Source organism: Leuciscus leuciscus, assembly GCF_965113295.1.
Source record: "Leuciscus leuciscus genome assembly, chromosome: 20".
NCBI lineage: Eukaryota > Metazoa > Chordata > Actinopteri > Cypriniformes > Leuciscidae > Leuciscus > Leuciscus leuciscus.
In genome coordinates this window covers 14,666,200-14,688,963 of record NC_138744.1, presented here as the reverse complement: position 1 = coordinate 14,688,963, position 22,764 = coordinate 14,666,200, and the positions used below count along the sequence as shown (strand labels likewise).

The 22,764-nt window shown below is 38.4% G+C and overlaps 2 protein-coding genes across 2 annotated transcripts; both read right to left on the bottom strand.

Annotated features, from left to right (window-relative positions):
- Positions 1-788: 788 nt before the first annotated feature.
- Positions 789-6,727, bottom strand: pdp1 (pyruvate dehydrogenase phosphatase catalytic subunit 1). Its single transcript, XM_082149648.1, has 2 exons — positions 6,596-6,727; positions 789-5,068 (listed from the first exon to the last, which is right to left on the bottom strand). Exon 2 carries the CDS (start codon positions 5,039-5,041, stop codon positions 3,482-3,484), a length of 1,560 nt encoding a protein of 519 aa, XP_082005774.1. The 5' UTR covers positions 5,042-5,068; positions 6,596-6,727; the 3' UTR covers positions 789-3,481.
- A 14,013-nt stretch (positions 6,728-20,740) lies between these two features.
- On the bottom strand, positions 20,741-22,312 carry ino80c (INO80 complex subunit C). Its single transcript, XM_082149043.1, has 5 exons — positions 21,995-22,312; positions 21,785-21,883; positions 21,591-21,702; positions 21,347-21,414; positions 20,741-21,235 (listed from the first exon to the last, which is right to left on the bottom strand). Exons 1-5 carry the CDS (start codon positions 22,205-22,207, stop codon positions 21,104-21,106), a joined length of 624 nt encoding a protein of 207 aa, XP_082005169.1. The 5' UTR covers positions 22,208-22,312; the 3' UTR covers positions 20,741-21,103.
- Positions 22,313-22,764: the final 452 nt, after the last annotated feature.

The following is a 22,764-nucleotide window of genomic DNA, read 5'->3' as shown; positions in this document are numbered from 1 at the left end:
GAGAGAATGAGTCAGTGGAACAGATGAGTTTTTCTGGAATGGATGTTGTGAGGAATGAGGATGATATCTGGCGTGAGAATGAGTCATCATGCTTACAGTAGCAGCTAGCAGGCCTATCTCACTCCAGACAATCTGGGCTCTCTGTCCTAGAAAAAAAACATAAATATGAATATTAAACCTGCTTCTACAACACTACTTATAAAAAAATTAAAACACAATTAAACAATTTAAACAACACCCATACAAATCTATCTATCTGCTGTTTGAATCTATCTGTTTGACCACCAACCTTAACATTTTCCAGACTCGTAACTTAGGCCTACCAGTCGTCCACACACGTACCCATGAGTCAAACTTTCACGACATATAGGAGTTTGCTCAGAGTTATTTATAGTCTCTCGTTTGCTTTGCTGCAGATAAGAAGAATCGTTTTAATAGAGTAAAATAAGCAACACATATCTGCGTCAACGTCATTATTTAACTTAAGTCGGTCACTTGTACACGCACATGATGCAGAGCAGCAGCCTACTCTGTCAATCATTATTTCAATCTCCACACGATTTATACAAGTAATGAACGCAGACATTAGATAGTATAAAAACAAAAACCATACGACACGAGCATTATATTACAGATATAAACTATAGTGTAGGATATTTCACGTCGGTTTTGATAGCCTACTTCATTGGCGCAGGCATTATTATGCAATTGTTGGCCATTGGCGCCCCCAGGTGGAGAATTTGACAATATGCAAATAGCACGATTAAAACCTCGTTTCTTTAGTTCCATTATTTTTTATACAGAATTAATTCCCTCGATTTTTGCTGCTGGAATCAAGATTGTGTCTGCAAACTTTTTGGATTATCTTTATTGAGTTTTGCAAAAAGACTCCTCTTTCCGGACTCAAATAATGTCAGAATGAAAGTAAGATTGTTTACTGTTTTTTTTGTGGGTCAATGACCCCTTTGTGGATAAAGATATGGAGCAGGGATCCCTTGTAACATTTTATAACAAAGTCTTGCCTAGAATAATGTGTATAGTAGACCTACCATATTAATAAATCACTGTTCAAAAGTTTGGGGTCAGTAAGCTTTTTTTTTTTTTTTTTTTTAGACAGTTCTTTAAAGAATCATGAAATGAAATATTAAGCAGCATAATGTTTTTTAAAGCACCAAATCAGCATATCTGAAGGATTACTGAAGGATCATGTGACACTGAAGACTTGAGTAATGGCTGCTGAAAATTCAGAAGCCTTGGTAGGTATTTAGGTTAGGCCCATTAAATACTATGCAGAATTGCAGATATGCATGTCCTAGAAGAACCCACTAAAGTCTTGACATTTAAAGTTTCAGAATTGCCATGTCATGACAGAGCCTTATGATAGACTGACCTACTTAAAGTTTGCCAAACTAGAAACTGTGATCTGACACCATGATGACTTGACCCCTGTCCCTGAACCAACTGCTCTGTTTGGACAGCCTTCCAAAAAGACACACAAAGTTCAATCATTCATACTAAATAAATGTACATTCCTAGAATGAAATGCAACTTCTGGCAACAAAAGTCACCTTGATCTGTTTGGATTTCTTTGCCTGGACTCTTCAGCTTAGAAAACCTTAAACCTTTACACTGCATGCACTAATTTCAACAAAATACTCAAAGTTGACAATAATAGGTTATAGTATTTTTATTAAAACATTTTAAATACAAAAAGCAGGAGTACTCACACAAGCCATGCCAATGCACCAGTACATAGTAATATAATATTGTTAAATTGTGACATGCTGCAAAATATTGTTAAATATACTAAACATTTCAAACTTAAGCCGCAGCATACATTTACTTCAAGTATTAAGTAGTTTCAATATAAAGCAGTCTCTATTTACACTTTAGCAAGCCTATAATTTTGTAACGGTATTACTTAACACTGATTTCTGATTTCATGTGGTAATCAGCTGTGTTCTTGTGCAAGAGATGAGAACATACAGGCAAGAAAGTACAATCACACAGCATTATGGTTTTAACCTTGTTCAATAACCCTCAGACCAAAAATATAACATTGAACTCAAGTTCTAATCTCTACCCAGGGCTCAGTAATCACTTGAAAAAAATTGTGACACCTGGAAAAAAACGCATATCAACTCAATTACTTGGAAACACAATCCATAAAGCAAATTGTTCAGGTTCAGATTTCCCCACAGCAGTGTGAGCATACAGGTGTGTTTATGCATCTTACAAGAAGGGTTTGTTGTGTCATTAACCCGTTTCTTTAAATACCTGTCCCTCACCTTTCAGAGAACCCTCCACACCTCAGTAAACAGAATTCCAGCAATGGCCAGCAGCATTATAAATAGAGAATCACGGTCAGAGGGAACTGAAGTATGTGAAAGTAATGTTATTAGCAGTGACAGGTATGTATCTTATTACGTTACACATGTATGGAACGTTTGCCTTACTGTACAAACCATCAAATGGCCAACTTCTGATTCCATTTACAGGTTAAAAGAATATTAAGCAGACCTCTTTATCAGGATTTTTACAGTAATGGGAATATAATTTGGTTGAACTTAAAGATGTACTTCATTAAAAACTGCATCTATCTAGAGAAAAAAAGAGAACTTAGTCAAATAAAGAATGCAAATGGTACTAACATAAAGCACTTAGAAAATGAAAGAATCTGAAAAACATTTGTCACTGCATCAGCAACTGAAATAAAACGTCATCATTTACTCACCCTCATGTCGTTTCAAACCTGTATGACTTCATTTCCATGTGTCCAAAATAACACCGACTGTCACTGGAGCATTTTTTAAATATCTCGTTTTTGTCATACAGGTTTGGAATGACATGACGGTGAGTAACTAATGACAATTACATTTTTTGGGTGAACTATCTTCTCATTATTCAACATATCTCAGTTACAGAGCATTCTAATTTAAAAGTACTTATATGGACCTATTTCGATTGATGTTCTCTTTCTTTCAAACTCGTTTTTAAATGACATTTGTTTTACTTTCCTTTTTCATTCATTCAAAAGTTAAAAGCATTCAACATAAAAGCTCATTTTGGCACACTACACTCACTCTCACTATTTAAAGTCTCTCCTCAGTGCAAAATCTGCTAAACCTACATTAGTAAATTTCACTAGATATGAGATTTCCAGTCTTAATTTATGGTTTTGTGTTGCATTTTGACTGTTTAATTATGATAGCGGGTCTGTGGTGGGCTCAGCATAACTTTTTCCGTTTGGCTTCATTCCACAAGTAACATTGGGAATCAACACCACTCACCTGAATGAGATATTAAGATTCCCCTTTAAGGCAGCTGCCATGCATATGTGAAAATAAAAATGAACATTAAAATGTAATACATTCCATTGGTATAGGTAACATTTTGCTGTGCTGATATTACTGATAATACAACGATGAGATTGTGCACAAGATATGTAACAAAGCGGGTGGACGAAAGAGTCGGTCCGCTTTTACTGTCCGCCTATGACGTGTGGGTTAAACTGCACTATAATGATAGTGATATCATCCCTGTACATGCGAGCTAATTCCTCTGGCAAGCTTAAAGTCTTTGACAACCTCTCATGGTCCACCAATCCAAACTCATTACTCCCCACCGCGTGCCGAATCAGGTGTGTAGCTGCATTCTGGTCCTCGAAGGTGGAGGAGATGCGAGCCTTCCTTTCCTGCAACAATCCCTGCATCTGACCCAGGGTCACCTTAAAGCCACCAACACTGACTGGCTGCTGCTGGTGCACTCCAGTGAGATGTTCACCCACAATCCTCACCACCTCCTGCCTGTGTAGCGTTTCCCACAGCCCGTCCGATCCCAGCACCAGGAAACGATCCTGTGGACGAAGGCGGTGTCGTGTCACCTCCGGTGCCGCCGTAAGGTAGGGCGGCGTGTGGTAGTTGGGTGGGATGAACTTGGCATGCTCATTCTCATGGAGCTGGTCCGGTCCGGACTCAAGAACACGGCGCTGCAGCTCGATGCTCCACTTGAATTTAACGTCTCCGAAGGCGCGGAACGGCATGAGTAACCCCAAGAGACGATCCTGCTTCACCACAGTCTTGGCCTCGGAAAGCGGGTGCTCGGACCGCACGCGCTGCACCTCGGATTCGTTTTGCGCGTTGTGGTCATTGGAGAGCGTCAAGGCAGAAAAAGAGCCATCGGGTTCTTGTACGCCCAGGACTGCACGGCCATCTCCAGTGTTGGCAATATGCAGCTCATTACCATCGATGTGTGCAACGCATGCGGTAGCACCTGAAAATGCCACACGAAGCATCCAGTAGTGCAAGAACGCATTTGGGTCGCCAACCTGTGCTTCGAGGGACATGTCACTGTCCAACCTTTTAAAGGCACTCACAAGAGCTTCGGCAACATCAGGTTGCTCCCCAGGAACGCTCAGGTCCAGAAGCTCCTGCCAGTACGTGCGCAAACTGGAAAAGTAGAGCTGTGAGGCTTCCTTGCTGAAGTAGTCGTTGGGATGCTTGTGCCACTGCAGAATTGGGTGAACAGGTCGTCCGTTCTCCACCGCGTTCTCCAGCTCTGTCAACGTCTCATGCGGCAGCAACGAAACAGCAATGTAGTAAAAGAGCCGCTCGCTGAGCGCCTGAGCACAAGCGCAGCCTGCGTGGCCATCGAATACTCCGTAAAGCATGCCGCGCGTCTGCAAGCACGTCGCTGCACTTCTCCGATCCTCAATGGGTGCGTTTGCCGGTAGCTGGTTGCTGTCAAAGCCCATGACTGAACTAAGGTTCTTGCCATCAAACTCAGGAACTTTGAAGTTGTACTCATTTGCCTTTAGGATGCTGTTAACCTGAGGTGGGGTCAGGTAGTAGGTGTGCCTTGCAGGTGAGGTCCTGTATCCCCGTGACTGGTGCCGCCATCTTTGAACAAAACTATGTGGTTGAGTTGCATTGGTGCAGGGGTGAGACGACAGACTGCAGTTTTGGCATTTTATAGCTGGTACCAGGATTTGACCAAATCTCCTGCCATGGATGACCCTGAACACCTGGGAGGTAGCAGCCATGATGATTTGACCTTACCCTCAAAGAACCTGCAGGAAAACCACAGCACAATTACAAAAATTCAACAAAACTCAGATTTTACACTTGCCTGGATTTCAAGTCTCGATAGTCAGGATGCCATGATCATCAAGTTCTTTAGTCTTGATGTAAAAACAATTAAAATGACTGTAGTCGTCAAAAGATTGTTCTCATTGACTAAGTCAAGGCTAAGGTCAAGGCATGGAAAATCCATTCCGTTCAGGATGGGAGAGTGACCCAAGGCTATTTAAAGTCCCATGCTACATTCTTGGCATTGGACACATTGACTGTCCCACTGGCCTATTACTGTCCCCTGTAACATTTAGCCATTACATAAAGAGATAAGTGTTGCAAGAGATGTGAACAGATATGTACACTGAATCTGTACATATTGTACATATCATATCTGTACATGATATGCACATCACTGAAAACACTAAAAGCACAAATAATGACTTTAACAATATTTAATAGACAAAACGCACTTTTTTAAATGGGTTTTGAAAGCGATAGCGTTATTATCTCCGTGTAAACTTCAAAAACGTGAATCTGTGAAAACGGTGAAGACATGCACATGTGTATTACGTGTTTGGTCTAAAGGCATGCACATTTGAATGCATGGGTGCATAGTCTTTCTTTACAAAGTGACAATTACTTGGCTGACACGCATAATACAGCGTTTATATTCGTTTCTGCGGATGTGTGTGAACAGGAATCATTTTGATCTCCTTTCATCTGTACAGTGGCAAAACATTTGTCGTGAAAAAATTTTTTTGGGGTTGTTTCGATGAGACCTTTAGGGGATATAGTCTAGTTGACACTTCAGGGCAGCGTTGTGGTCGTGTCTAGGCGCAGGTCCATTATCTGATCTGGATACGGCACAGAGTAGCCTACGGTAAACCTTAATGTGTTGCAGGTCTGTGTTTTATTGGTTGTTTTCTCCCTCTCAAAATATAGCACACCCTTTTGCAAGCACAGTACACATACAGTGCACACAAGTTATCAGCAAAATGGACACAGATCGGTTAAAATAAAAGTTCCATAACCTAGCCTACTATAAAAACAGCGCGCGCTCTATGGTTTCAACTTACATGCAGAACGAGCTAATACTACAAGACAACTTACATGCACCATACAATATAATCCAACGTTACAACGATTTTAATTTACAATCTCCAGATAAATCGAGTTAAAAAAAAAAAAAAAAAGTAGGCTACTTCGCCCCGTCCACATCATCCAACAAGGCTACTCGCTACTAAGTTGCCATGTTTACATTTGAGCATGCGAACATAAAAATAGAAATAATCGCAGAGAAGCTTAATCTAATAAAATGTCCATGTATTTAAAGTGGAAAAATTTTAGATAGCACAAGGTTTGTATTGTACTGCAACCCCTGTATTTTACTGCGTGATTGTATCGTGAACAGATATCAAACGCTAATGCGTCTGAAATACGCTGTTTGGAAATCATAGCATACTATCATCGTACGAACTGCATGCGCAACTCATTACCATAAAACAAAAGATGAGTATTCTTACCTGAGGATATTAGTGGGTGACTGAGTTTGTGCTCTGTGCTAGATTAGGCTACATTTACTCGTAATATGCACTGTTCACCCCGCCCGCATCCTGCGGGTCTAGTTCGCCTCCAGCCCACACCGCCCGGACAAGATGATTGGTTCACTTACGTAGCTGCTTCGTCATCAGAGGTGTAGCTAGCTGCGCTTAACCAAACCTTCCTTTTCCGGTAGATATTATAATTAAGACAAAAATAGGCTCTAACAAGAAAAATATTTTCTAAATCTCACCTGCACCCAATTCTGGAGAAAATATCACTTGAGACCGAAGGTAGAGGGCTCTAGGCTTTCAGTGCACGCAATGTCTAGGTTATTTGATTTTCAATCAGTCTTTGTTTGAAAGGAACAAATGGGAAAAGTGTTTGTTTATTCTAAAAAATTGTTGTGTTCAGGCATATCTTCTAAATAGAAAGTATAATTACTTTTATACTTGCAAAACCTGATTATTAACCCACACCAAACAAGTAAATATATGCTGGTGATTTGCCAATAAATAATGTTGCCTAGACCTGTAAATCACAAGGGTATTTTCTCAAAGTGGTAGAAATGGGGCAAATTAAGCCACTTTTGGGTGACCACTTAAAAAAAAAAAAGAAAAAAAAAAGTGATATTTGTATTGCCCTGTTATAGAAGCATTCTTATCATTTTAGTTGTCAGGAGACCCAATGAAGCAAAGGCCGCATCTGAAATCGCATACTTCCCATATAGTAGGCAAAACTTTTGAAGAACTTTTGAATGTTGAAGAAGATATTTTTAAGAATGTTTGTAACCAAACAGTTGACTTTCATAGTATTTTTTCCTACTATGGAAGTCAATGGGTGCTGTCAACTGTTTGATTATTTGCATTCTTCATAATATCTTCTTTTGTATTCAGCAGAAGAAAGAAACATATACAGGTTTGGAACAACATGAGGGTGAGAAAATTATAACAACATTTAAATTTTGGATGCATTTAATGAAGAGTTTTCTAAACTCCTAACAAAAAGGAAACAAAACACCAATGCAATACACTATTTACACAAAAGCATCAATAAAAACAAAATCTACATAACAATTATTTTGTGTAATAAATTTGAATTTATGTGAAGTGAATCAGGGGGGAAATTAATGTATTTACAGAGAATACACTTGTCTTACAATCCCTGAATTATAATATTTTATGTAAATATGCTTAATAAGCCTACTATATACACATGAAAATCCTAACTGCTAAAATGCTTCTTTATCGGTGTGTGATATTGGATTGGAACACTAGATTCTGCTCTCCTTTCAGGAGATGATTATTAGATGCACAAATACAAATGAGTGTTTGTTAGAGTCTAATGACAGGTAAACCCAATCTGGGTATCCAGAAACTCCAGGAAGTAACAGAAAAAACGGAAAAGCTGTTGGTGGGGAACTGAAGACAACGTTTCAAAAAAAAGGTTAAAAAAGGAATTCGGATCATTTCAAATATTAGAAAATTGAGAATGGATTCTGTGAAAACCATATCTGTGGAAGATCTTACGTGTGCTGTGAAATATTCAGTTTTCCTGTTATTCTGTAGTCAGTGTCTGTAAAGAATGTTTTCAGCAGTTCTAGAAAACCAAGAAAGTCCGGCAGTGTCCCGTCTGCAGGAATAGCTTGTAATCTGGTGTTGAAGAACTTATGTGTGTCCTTCACTGCAGAAAGTGCTTCAGGGTCTAAGGTGATCTGCAGATCTGAGAATCTCAAACTCTTCTGCTTGGAAGATGAAGTGTGTATTGTGTGCACAGAGATTCAGAAAAGCATGCCAATCACAGATTCTGCCTCATTAATAAAGCTGTTTCTTACAAGGAAAGAAATATTTATTTTCATTTTAGGTCCCCTTCATCCTTAATTAAAAAGTGTGCTTGTGCTATCTTTCTTTCAAATAAATGTAAATTGTTTTGATATTGTGTAAATGCAAATATTTATAACATTTGTATTTGTGGCTCAGTGCTTGAAGTACATATAAAACACCTACACCTCTTCGAGTTTAAAGGTCAAAACAACATTTTAAACCATTCTAGGAGGAACTCAATACTGCACTGAAGTTCTTGCAAGAGAAACTTTAACACACTAAAGAAAAAAAAAAGAGTGCTAAAACATCTCAGGATATCAAGGTGAGCATTTTCAACATAGACAGAAATGTGTAAATGCAGAGATGATTTAGTTTAATTTTATTAATAATTTTGTTTGTTTTTATATTCAGACTCAGTCTGAGCTCTCAGAGTGGCAGATTAAAGAAGAGTTTAAGAAGCTTCATCAGTTTCTGTGAGAATAAGAATAGGCTACAATCACTGTACCGATGAAGGAGGAAGAACAGAGGAGTCAGATGGAGGAGGAGATTAACAGACAGATCTCAGCTCTATCCGACACAATAACAACATTGAGGATAAGATGAACCGGTATGTCATTTCTACATGTGAGAACTGATTATTTTTGTGCAAAAAACAACTGATTAATTGCCAACCCTATTCAAACTCTTGCCCTATATTAAGAATCTCCTTTAACACAATCAATTTATGCAAATATAATTTATTTGAGTAGATAATACATTTAGCATATTTTATAACGTAAACGAGGTAAACGAGACATTGTGTCACTTTTGTGTTTTTGATTGTTAACTGTTTTTGAGTTTACAGCATGATCCACAGATGCTTTCTAGAGCTTTGATTAATGTGGCAGCTCAGGACAGGGACAGCAAAACCAACGACTCACAACCACAAGAGAAACACAAGGGCAATATACACAGGCTGACAAGGCGGCATGGATAAATTGTCATGGGAACACAGGAGGGTAACCAAGGGAACTAGCAAGACCGACCTGGGGAGACTAATCAACATGAAAAACTACAAACTACAAAACATGGCACAAGACAGGAAACTACAAAAGAGTCCACAAACACACAGGGAATACATGACAGATGCCATAGAAGAACCATTTTGGATTCCCGAAAGACCTTTTGACTAAACACTTCTTAAAATAAACATTTTTACATAATCTAAAGACTCTAAAGAACTGTTTTTCCAACTAAAGAACGTTTTGTGCAATGGAAAGGTTCTTCAGGTTCAACAACTGATGTCACTAAAGCATCTTTATTTTTAAGAGTGTATTACAAAAGTCAATTACATATAGTGAATACAAAGTGACTACATAGACAGGGACCACAGGGTCATCACTAAAACGCACGAGTGGGCCCCCTTCTCCCCAGGCCCAATGAGTAGTATAGAGACCATTAGTAACCCTGTTGTTTGTATATGTCATCAGTTCCTGTGACTCTGGACATACACTCCTGATTCTCTGATGATCTGACCAGTCTGAGACACAGCAAGGTGCAGCAGCTGGCTCCTAATAATCCAGAGATATTTTACATGCCTGTGTCCTGGCTCCAGAGGCCTTTGACTCAGGAACACACTTGTTGGAGACTATTCATTCATATTGGTTTAGTAATCAAACCAAAGGAAGGAAACAGCGTTCTTTTACACCAATGTCTGGTGTGTGTGGTATGAAGATGGTAAATATTTCTTACAATCTCCAGAGAAACTGGTTGCTGCTATCAATCCCAGTGTGTTTGTTTCTGATCTTGAGTCTTGAACTCATGAGTAAACTTATCACAGTCAAATGAATCTGATTCTTCTGCACTCTGAAGTCTTTCATTCTGACTGTATATTATTAGTGACATAGAACCAGAACGTCTTGCTCTTGTCAAGAGTCTTTACATATAATGTATCTATACAGGTGATTCCTTTTTTTGAACAGTTTCTTTCAAACAAATTGAGTCAGTTGGGCTACAAGAAAGTGTCTGAGTGTTTGGAGTGAGTTTAGTTTGATCATGTCGGACCAACAGTTTCCACATTGTCATTTGATATTCATGCTTTCTTACATGTAAGAATATGCATAAATGTGCAGTAAATTCTGTGTTATGACAATTAAAAAGTCACACAAACTCCTGGAGCCACTTTACCAAGAGTTTCACACATTGAACTTTGACTTTTTCTCAAAGCACTGAAGCATCAGTTAAGATATCTTAGGCTGCCTGCCAATTCCTTGAGGTGTGTCTTTGTCATGCTAACTCAAAGCACAAACAATCTCGTGATTGACAAGCATCTCGTGAGGCTCCATAGCTCAGTGGTTAGAGCACTGGTCTTGTAAACCAGGGGTCGCGAGTTCGATCCTCGCTGGGACCTGCTGGGAAAAATTTTCCAATGTGACCTGTTCTTAAGATTACCTTTAAATGACATACTGCAGTGACTTGCACTGCATGAAAAGAAGTGTATCCAGACTAGTAATGTATTGTATACACCACTCTTTTATGGAAGTATCCACAAGTACTCCTGACCGTTAATATCAAATTCCACCAGTCCGGATACTTCTGTAATGATACCAATTCCGACCTATGTTGCTAAGGCCTTCTACCATGCTACAGACATTTGTTTCCATGGCAAGTAATCTCCTCAATGATTTTGTCAGGGGACATTTTCACACCTAAACCAGACAGCTATTGGGCCACATACTTTCCTCAAAAGTAATTTCAACTTGAAATGTGTCCCACCCAAAACCCTTACAGCAAAGTGACATCATTGGTTACATGTAAAATAAACCCCTCCCAAAATCCTTAAACTTAATGATTTGGTTGGTTTTCTTTCAAATATATCCCTCCCAAAACCCTTGCAGGTGAGTGATTTGATTGGTTGCAGGTCAGATGGGCAGACAGAAAAATTATAGTTTAACCAATAATTGTTTGTTTGTCTTCATTAGGGAAAATAGTAAATAGTATCTAAAACACAAAAACAGTCAGAAAACAACAATTTCAACAGAAAACAACATTTAAAAATACAACGTCTACTTTGAATGAAAGATTTCAAAGGCAGTAAATAACACATGAGATGATGTGTCCCAGCAGACTTCAGTCAGCTCCTGCATGAATCCACAACATCTTCCTCATCTTACATAGAGCTCCACCATTTCCGCCCTCCACAATGCTCTTTCTGTATTTGTCTTTGTTGATTTCATCTCCAGCAATTGCAAAATAACAGTAATGTAATCACTGACAATACTCACTACAGCCTATTTAAAAATAGTTACATCATATCAATTTCTAAACTTCCTGTTGTCTCTCTTTGGCTTTTTGCCACAACCTTGATTGAGTGTTTCAGCTGGGCCTTTCCGAAATAAAACTATGAATACTTCTTCTTCATAGCCTCATCATAAATCTTGTAGGATACCTTAAAGTCATAAAATATGTTTAGTAACATAAAATATTTAATAGAATAGGTGCAAAAATGGATATTAAAAGATTGCAACAAGCTTCTGAACTTCTGTTACATAATCTCAGAAGATGAGTTGACTCAGTCTTGTGTGTAGGATTCTGTGGACAAGAGGAAACATTTGAGAAAAAATACCGTATAAATATAGTTCAGTTGACATTAAATATATTAATTTTTACACAATTTTGATAATCATTCTTAATGATTATCATCCTAATCATTCTCTACCTGGTTTGTGCATGATGTTGAAGTGGGTTCTGCTCAGAACTGTGCAGGCTTACAATGTTTCAGTCTGTAGCTGTTGGTGTGTTTGAAATGTCTCAAGAAGTGTTACCAACCGGAGATCAGTAAAAACACAAAGGTCTTTGCAACGGGGTGTGGTGTGTGTATGAGTGTTTATTTATTATGTATATATGAATACTCTTTATAGTTTTGACTAAACATTGACCAGTTCCACTGTTATTGCCCAGGAAAAGATACACGTCATAACACACAATGACTCTCCTAAAGCAGTGGTTCTCAAACCGGGGGGGTCGCGGAATGATTTCGAGGGGTCACGAGTTGATTTGAAAAAATTTATAATTTGTAATTTGCAAGGTTAAAAATGTTGAGGAAATTGTGGACAGTCTGCCTGAATCGCCTGAACCGTGTAGGCCTACCTCTACTAAACACAAGAGCAAGACCCCTTCTGACCAATGTAGGAAACGTCGGAAATATCAAGAGGAATTCATAAAGTATGGATTCACTTGCTCTACTCTCAACGACGTGGACCATCCTCAGTGTGTAATCTGTTCAGAAGTGCTTGCCCATGAAAGAACTGTATGAAGCCTGGAAAAAATGCAGAGACATTTGGAGACAAGACATCCTACTTGTGTTGAAAAACCTATAGACTTTTTTCGCAGAAAAGAAAAGGAGCTACAGATTCAAAAACGTACACTCGCACAACAAATCCAAATTACTGCTAATGCTCTGAAGGCATCTTATGAGGTGGCATACCTGATAGTCCCAAAAGCCACACACGATCGGGGAAAGCTTGATTAAGCCCGCAGCTGTGGCTATGAGTCGGGCCATGCATGGCAAGAAAATTGCAAGTGAGCTTATGACTGTCCCATTGTCGAATGACACAATAGCTCGCCGTATTCATGATTTACAAAAGACATTAAGAGTCAATTGATTGATAGGTTCAATGGAAAGAAATATGCGTTACAGGTCGACGAATCTGCTGATGTTTCTAATTCTTCTCAATTGCTGGCATTCATCAGATACACATTTGATGGAAAATTGCTTGAGGAAATTCTCTTCTGCTCAGTGCTGGAGGGGACTTGTATCGGCAGTGACATTTTCAACAGGCTGGACACCAGACTAAAAGAGATACGACTTTCATGGGATAACTGTGTTGGTGTATGTACTGATGGTGCAGGTGCAATGGTAGGTAAAAACAAGGGACTCAAGGCAAAGGTTTTAGAAGTGGCTCCTCATGTTAAGTTTACGCACTGCATCATTCACTGTGAATCTCTTCCTAGCAGAGCACTTGACAGTGAGCTTAACAGTGTTCTCAAAGGTGCAATCAAAATTGTAAATCACATTAAATTACGTCCAGTAAACACCCTTTGCAATGAGATGGGCTCGCAGCACGAACCGAAAATTGAGAAAGATGAGAAAATTAATGCATTTGTGAAAAAGCTGCAAAGATGGGCTGAGCGAGTTGAACAAGGTACTGTGGAGATGTTTCCTGAGCTGGATGAACATCTGGAGGAGAGTGGACTGAAAACACACATCACTGGTCATCTCCAGGCCTTTTGGAACAATTCCATAAGTATTTTCCAAAAGAGACGCAACCAGAACTGAATGATTGGATACGGCAACCATTCACTGAAACTAGGACTAATCTCCCCACAAAACTGGAAGATGCTTTGCTGGAGCTGTCCAGTGATTGAACATTAAAAACTTTATTTTCCAGTTCCACACTGCCAGAATTTTGGATCACAGTAGCAGAAGAATACAGAGAGTTATCCGGTGTAGCAATGGATGTACTGCTTCCATTTGGATCTACATATTTGTGCGAGCAGACTTTTTCCGCTGTTACATACATGAAAAATAAATACAGATCACGTCTTGATGTTGAAGATAGTAGCCGTATCCACCATCAGATTCAGGCCACAGATTAAGCTTTTGTGCACCGAAAAACAAGTGCACCCATCCCACTGAAAGGCAAGCCTAAATTTATATACAGTAAATATAGTGGAAGTTATGGAAGCTTGTTTCTGCCACATAAGAAAAAAAATGTAAAGATAATTGCGAATTTTTATTTCAAAATTGCGGGTTTTCATCTCGTCAGAATTGTGAGATATAAACTTGCAGTGCGAGTTATAAAGTCAGAATTGCGTGATATAAAGTCGCAATCACCTTTTTTATTTTTTATTCTGTGGCGGAAACAAGCTTCCATAGGAAGTGGATGCAACATAATTGAAATGTTGTGAAGGATTTAAAACAACTTTTTTTGTTTATTGTTTGTGTATGCTGTGGTAGTGGGGGTCGCGAGTTCTCATCGATGTTAGTTTAGGGGTCGCTGGCTTAAAAGTTTGAGAACCACTGAATTAGAGCAGCATAAGCTCTATGTAACATGTACTATATGATTCTCTATCACCATTATCATCGTCATTCACAGTTAAATAGGGTATAAATTGTGTAGACAATAGACAATGTGTCATATATTTTTCTCTTGTGGGATATTATATTGTGTGTAATGTGATTTGGTACTTTCTGCCCAGGGACTGCAGATGAAATTTAGCTCTGTAGCTAATTCTGGGACAGTTTCTTACTGTCCATTGTCCCTGTCAAAAAAAACAAAAAATTTAAACAAAATTCCCCTTCTGTATGCACTTTATAGTGTCTATAAAGGCTAGCATTATTAGGAACTGCTCGGAACTGCTCTGTGTTTCTTGTCCATGCAATAAAAGTAGGCTACCAAAACAAAAGAATATATATATTTTTAATTCATATATTTTTACTAATAATTCCTTTTGTCTTATTGCATAGAGATATATTAAAATACAATCAGACGTTAGAAATGAAACTCAGAAAAAGTACAACTTGAATAAAATGCTTTTTATTTATTTATTATTTTCTCACCTATGCAAAAACATAATATTGAAACGACGCTCTGGTGACCGACAACACAGTGTAATAGTTTTGAGCTTCTGATGCTGTTTTTAATGCTGTGTTTGTTTTAGTTGAGTGTTTTATAATTTCAGTTTTTCAGTACATTTTATTTTTATGTTAGTTTTAGTAAGGCTTTGTTTGTGTAAAATGTTAATAAAACATTGTTACATATCCTATGTTCTTTCATTAAGAAGAAACTAAATGCATTTTGACAGGAAAATAAATAAATATAAAATCAGATTTCAGGACTTGATTAAATATTCAATGATAAAACGTTAGTTTGTGTTTCAATATATGACTGATAGCACTAGTTTTTATGTTTAACATGCATGTTTTGATTATTCATAATAATCAGTTAATAATTACGTTACAAAGTACAGTCTGCTTAAGCTCTGGTTTAAGAATTTTAGATTACTGCTTTACCTGTTATGCAGTAAATAGTAATTGTTGTATTTACATCATTTTCAAAGCTCCAATCAATTTACGTCATCATATCCCTAAATTTAGAAACAATTTCAGAAGTGATTTATTTTAAACGTTTACCACACGCATAGAAGCATTTAAAAAGCAATAAGATAAAATATAATTACCGGCCCTCAAATTTGATTGGCTGGACGCTGTTACAAGAGTGCTGAAGAAGGAATGCAGCCTTGTCGTACACCTTTACCAATATCAAACCATTCTGTGTTTCCTCATTCTGTTGGAACAGTTGCTTCCGTCGATCCATCGATGGCTTCCACATATGTAATCAGTTTAAAGTTTCTTCCATACAGGTAATTCTGGTGTTGTTGCCGTTGTCCCAAGACTGTGATCTTCTCCCAAGAACATCAGGCCAATCCTCTCCTTTCCAGAAGGTGGTTTGTCTCCGTCTGGCACCTCAGCTAAGACCTGTCCACTATGGGTGACCCTACCAGTAGTTGTGAAGTACCAGTGGTGTAGCTCTCAGCATCACTGATGCACACAAGCCCTCTCAGCACGTCAAGCTGCAAACCATGTGAGGGACCCTAACCTACCCTAACCTAACACGTTTAAAGGCAACCGCATAACAACCAATCCCTCAAAATCAATGCATGAAAAACCACTCCGAAAGTCCAGCAACTGCACAGCAACAAGCTAACAAGCTCTCAGAAAGCCTTGCCAAACACGTCAACACCACCCCTAACATTGTGACAACCATGTAGCAATGCAATAAAAACCACTTTCAACAACTTAAGAGGAGCCACATAACAAAATCACCAAAAGCATCCAAACAATCTCATAGCAGTGTGCTAAAAACGTATTCATCAAAATAAAAACGTATTCCTCAAATTATAATCTTATCAGCCGCTGCTTGATCTTCAGTCCCAGGTCAAGGCTGTAGGGACGGTGCCGACCAGAGTGTGTCTTCATCATGGGGTCCACCACAGAGTGGTAAATGTCCTGGTAGCCCTGCACACTGAAGCCATGGATGGAGACAGGCTCTTCCTGCTGACCCACGTCCACCGAAGAGACTGGGGCTGCTGGCTGGATATCGGGAAGGACAGCAGCGTTCTGTAGGTAGCGCTCTTCTAAACCGTTGGGTCTTTGAACTTCCACAGAGGTGCAGCTGTAATTGTGATCCAACTTGACTACAGCTGCCAGCTGTGAAAGGTCTTGAAGGGAAGAGACCCCCTCCACCAAGAATGCCCTCAGGTGTGAGGGACGAGCCCTGGTTCTTCTTGAGCGACGCTGTTCCATGACCGAAGAACAACTTCCCAAAATTAGACAAATTGAAGAAACTAAGTAAACTGAAGAGTTGTAAAGAGCGTGTAGCACGTATAATCAGACTTCAAGGCTGCAAGGACAGTTGTGTTGATTTCAAATGTCAACAACTGACTTAGACTTTTGAGGCTCATTTAAATGTAAACATTTGATATTAGCAGTAAGTCAATTAGGACTAGGTTTAGGACTAGCTTACTTTCTGTGAAATTTAAGGAAAGCTGAATGAAGTTGGCGAGAGAGGATGCCTTTCAATTAAAAATCATATGTTCTCTAATGGCTCTGTAAACAATTATAAAGCTAGCTATATTAGAGTTCAGTAGTGTTGTTGAGACACTATTTTGAGGTTGTTTTGTAAAAACTTCCCTGGCTCACCCCTCTCCCTCCATCTGAGAACACAGAAAGCACCTTAACTGCCGGTCATGAACATACCGGTAAATGTCTTCACACTTAACAGCCATCAGTGTTTCAACTGTGAATGTCTATGAAGTTTCACAGATTCCTGTATATGTCTGTGTACGCCAAGTATCTGGGTATTTGTGGATATTTCCTGTTCTGTGTAACTTAGCTCAGTTTTTTTTTCCACATACATCCGGCAAACCTGAAATTACATGGAAGTTTACCATGGCCAGATGTTACCAGCTTCTACCCTTTTCATGCAGTGTTGGATGGACATGGACCTTCCCAGAGGGAGGAAAACCGCCTCAGGTCGTGAGACCAGGTTCTGGTCTTCAATAAATAAAGGATCTTTTTGGCATGAAAAAAGGTTATAGGCCAAATACCAGTCAGGTCAGGATCAATACTATAATAAAATCTGAGACTTTATTTATCTGCAATGTTGTGAGCTTTTCCAGTGAGGGGTTTCAAGAGAAATACATTATTAATTAACTGATCAATCAAATAAATTATTTACTTTCTCTAGAGGGTGTAAAATATTAAAAGTCTTTTTAAAAGTTGAGGAGGATCTCTTATTTAAAAGACGAATTTTTGTTGGTTTATTTTCCAGTGTGTCTCATTGTAATACCTCATAATACTGGTAGATGGCAGCAAAATAAAATGTATCCAGGCATCAGGACTTACTTGTATGCATTGCATTTGCATTATTTCATTTTTGGTTCACATACAATTACAAATATAGGTGATGATACGTAACATATATAAATTCACAATAAAGTTAACCATCAACATCCACAAGAATTAGGATTTAATCTGATTAATTATACATATAGGCCTTTTAAAAATATATATATTTTATTTATTTACGTGAATTTTTTTTTTTTTTACTCTCTTTCTTTGAATGTTTTTAATGTATCACCTGTTCTCACAGAAACACTCTCACAGATATACACTTATATACAAAACAGTACTGAAGTCCTATAGGAGAAGCTTATCCTCTATCCGACAATAAAAGACATTGAGGAAAAGATAAACGGACAATTTCGGGGGCAGCAGATACTAAAGTGAAAAAAGGGCACCCCTCTTTTTGTTATTTATAAAAAGACAAGTTTCATATTGTTGATCACCTTTTCGTTAACTACACTAGGCTATTTAACGCTATACAATAGGGCTGTAAAACCAATGAAATTAAATCAGAATCAACTAAATCCATCTTATCATTTATCAAAATTACACTGCAATTACAATTGCCTAAATAATGTTATGAGATTAATGTTCTAAATATAACATTTTGAATATAGAAAATTGAAATGTTGGGGAAAATATATACTATTATATGAAAGTAAAACCGCCAGTAGGTTGGCGGCAGTCGTAATAAATGAATCATATTCATTCCTTCAACTGATTCGTTCACACCGGCCGACTCATTCATGAAAGCAGAAAGGCTGCCTCCGAAATCGCATACTTCCCTACTGTATAGTAAGTGAAAAAGAGTTTGTGAAAAAGATGTAGGCCTATGTTCGAATTCACAGTAACTAATCATTCACAAAAACTATAAATAAATAAATAAAAACACATATCTGGTCAGAGGCCAAATACAGAATTAAGATCAGCTAAATTTTGTTTTATTAATGTTAATTAATGTTTCAAAATAATGGGTTTATTTTATAACAGTGTATTCCTTTCTCAATAATTTTTTTTTTTTTCAAACTGACAAAAAACCAAGGACAACACGAATAAGGAATCCTGGTTCTAAATCTGCCTTGATATGATTCTTCTGCACTCTGAAGTCTTTGATTCTGACTGTATTACTGTGTGATTCAGTTTAATGGTATCTCTATAGAACCAGAAAGTCTTGATTTGGTCATGAGTCATCACATATACCTCCACAGCTGATTCCTTTTCAGAACAGTCTCTGTGTGAATAAAGAAAAAGTAGGCCTACATAAGTCAGTTGGGCTACAAGAATGTGACCAGTCTGTTGTTTGGACTGAGTTAAGTTTGATCTTGTCTTTTCTCTGAAGCATCAGTTAAGATATCTTAGGCTGCCTGCCAATTCCTTGAGGTGTGTCTTTGTCATGCTAACTCAAAGAATAAACACTCTTGTGACTGACAGGCATCTTGTGAGGCTCCATAGCTCAGTGGTTAGAGCACTGGTCTTGTAAACCAGGGGTCGCGAGTTCGATCCTCGCTGGGGCCTGCTGGGAAAAATTTTCCTATGTTACCTGTTCTTAAAATTACCCTGAATTGACATACTGCAGTGATTTGGATGGACATGGACCTTCACAGAGGAAGGAACACTGGGACTCGCAGGTTGTAAGACTAGGTCCTGATCTTCAATACATGTTGTTCAGTAGAATGTTGTTGAATCTACCTTGATATGAAAGATCTGAGGTAAAGATCTTCCTTTTTCTCTATTAAAATGAAATAATTTCACCGCAGCTTTTTTAACTCTATACAGTAGAGTTGTGACATCAGAAAGACCTCGTCATATACATCATAGTACAGAAAGATTATCTGAAATGTTACATTTTGTTCTTCATTAAGGATTCCCTTATGAACAAACAAAATCATTCATTGTCACGTACATTAATTAATTAATTAGATGAGGTTCAGTAGCTCAGCGGTAAGAATAATGGTTTGTAAAGCAGTGGTCATGAGTTTGGGATGCAAGATCTGCTTTTCATCATTCACCCCATCAAGGTCGGTCAGAATCTTGGGAGTAATATTTAATGACCATCTGACCTTCAAAGACCACATTTCAAAGACAGCTCGATCATGCCGGTTTGCACTGCACAACACCAGGAAGATCAGGCCTTTCTTAACAAGCATGCAACACAACGTCTCGTCCAAGCCCTGGTAATTTCTAGGCTTGATTACTGCAATGCTCTTCTGGCTGGACTTCCATCATGTGCAATTAAACCTCTACAAATGATTCAGAAAGCTGCAGCTCGTCTTTAACAAGCCCAAAATGGCCCACGTCGGTCACACCTCTCTTCATCTCTCTGCACTGGACACCACTCGATGCTCGCATCAAGTTCAAGGCATTGACGCTTGCTTACAGATCTACCACAGGCTCAGCTCCCTCCTACGAGTCTACATCCCTACCAGAAGCCTACGATCGGTAAATGAGCGACGGCTCGTGGTACTCTCACAGAGAGCCACAAAATCTCTCCAGAACATTCTCATTCACGGTTCCATGCTGGTGGAAGGATCTCCCCGACCTCACCCTGACAACATTCAAAAGACAGCTGAAAACTCATCTCTTCCATGAGCACTTGACCTCATAAAAAAACAAAAAACATCTTTCCTTTTCCTTGAATCCCTCCCTTGTCTGGTTTATGCTACTCTAAGCAATGTCTAAAACTTTCTATTTTGAGCACTTCTTGCATTGTCAGTCACTTACTCATTTGTAAGTCTCTTTGGATAAAGGCGTTTTCTAAATGACTAAATGTAACTTATGAAAGCCAAAGGCCATACAGCATCTTTTGATATGGAAAAACAGCTTTAGGAGACCAATTACCAGGCAAAACAATATCAATATTATTATTAAATTAAATACTTTATTCATTGACCACATTGTGAACTGTTCTAATAATGAGTTTCATGAGGTTGACAACAGAAATAGTTCCTTTTCTAGAGAGCTGTCTCTATTTATAATCTAATTCACACTGGGTTACTGGTTATAGCTAACACCAGTATTTGGATCCATTTAAGATCTTAAGATTAAGGAGTTACAATGAGCATTTGCATTGTTTCATATTTGGTTCACAATACAGGTACCGACAATTATTGTGTGAAAAACAGTGTAAGAAAAATAATAATAAAAGGAGTTCATTCTAAATAATCCAATGAAAGTCTATGCCTGGAAAAGAGAGTCAGCCCGATTTATTTTGGGGTTCTCTCTCATGGAACAATGCAGGTGGCTTTACGGAGAGTCAGGTATCCGGTCACCACGTCTGTGGGCAACTGACGGATGTAGGAAAACTCCTCCGTTGATGCGAAGCGCAGTTTAGTCTGAGGATCAGTGTAGTTTGCCTGGGACACAGATATGTAAAAATCATTAGGTGTGGTTAGAGGGTACATCCAGTCAATTACATTAGCAATGTTTCTGCATTAGTAACCAACATCATTTTACAACAGACTCACCAGTAGACCTGAGATGTCCGAGTACTTTTTAGCAGGTTTCATAGAAGGAGGTGCATCTATGCTGCAGTCTTAGAGAAAAACAAATAAAGATTTAAATATTGTCAAAGTAAATCAACACATTCACTGAGACTCTGACCTGAGATGTAAACACTCAAATCTGGCAATTATTATTCTGATCAGATGTTTAAACTCTTATTTTGACAGAATTAGTCGGAGTTTGATTACTTTTGTAAGTCAGACTCACAGTTTGGATCAGATATTTTCCAGGGTAGCGCTTTCTCCGCTGCTAAAATCTGCTTCAGATTTTTCCAAGTCCTATTCTTCTTCCCTGCTGCTGCTCCACCAATTCCTGAGTGCTAGTGGAGGAAAGACTTATGAATGTCTTGAAATATATCTAAGTAGGCCTACATATGGGACTTTTTGTGAGAAGACTCTTACCACAAAGTTAGGGTTTTTAAAAGGCAGACACTTTGTAGCAGTCTCAATATCAACAGCTGCTGCTGGTTTTCCTTCAGAAGTCCCCTCCACTGGAGCAACCTGAGACAAATGCAACACCACCAACGAGACACGTTTCATTATTAAATTAAACATGACGTGTAAAAAGTAACGTTAGTCCCGTCATGTCGAAGTCCGGTGTTTTTTCTTTACCTGAGTTTGAGTAGTTGACGATGGAGGTTGTGTTTTTTTCTTTTTGCTGATGTTATTAATTGGCTGCGGTATTGTGTGGATCGCGGGACTGACGGCTCGCTTCTTGCTCCGTGCTTGAGCAACTAACGCCGCCGCTGTTTGTGCTTTAGTCGAGAGCGTCGCTGGATTCAAATCCCTTGCTTTTGCTATTCCCGGTTCAGAAGACGCAGACATTTGTAGTTTTAAGCAACGAACATAACCTGGAATTTTGTAAAAACTCGTTAGCCTACAGCTATATCACAACATCCTATTCACCCGGAAAAGATGATAAGACCGTGACAGCGTGCGTTATATTTGTATTCCGTTGCTACAATCGATTGCGCCCGATGGTTCCGTTTGTGTTAAGGGTTGCAATATAATATTTTTGTAGAACAAATATAAAACATTATTGATTATTATATTAATATTTCAGCTTGTTGCTTGTTTTTTATTTATTATTATTTTAATTTTTTTTGTTCACAGTAGAATTCTAGAGTGACTGAGCCAAACATCTCTGTAAAATATTTGTACTAATATGTGACCCTGGATCATAAAACCAGTCACAAGTCGCACTGGTATATGTGTGGCAAAAGCCAACAAAATACATTGTATGGGTCAAAATGATCGATTTTTCTTTTATGCCAAAAATCATTAGGATATTAAGTAAATATCATGTTCCATGAAGATATTTTGTTTATGTCCTACCTTAAATATATAACACATTTATTTTTGTGAGTGAATGCAGCACAATC

What these genes read in the sequence shown, in the direction of transcription:
- pdp1 (XM_082149648.1), bottom strand. Translation starts at nt 5,041, where the DNA reads ATGGCTGCTACCTCCCAGGTGTTCAGGGTCATCCATGGCAGGAGATTT.
- ino80c (XM_082149043.1), bottom strand. Translation starts at nt 22,207, where the DNA reads ATGTCTGCGTCTTCTGAACCGGGAATAGCAAAAGCAAGGGATTTGAAT. An exon ending in GAAAATATCTGATCCAAACT is followed by an intron (nt 21,415 to 21,590) that starts GTGAGTCTGACT and finishes TTTTTCTCTAAG; the next exon opens with ACTGCAGCATAGATGCACCT. An exon ending in CGGACATCTCAGGTCTACTG is followed by an intron (nt 21,236 to 21,346) that starts GTGAGTCTGTTG and finishes TCTGTGTCCCAG; the next exon opens with GCAAACTACACTGATCCTCA.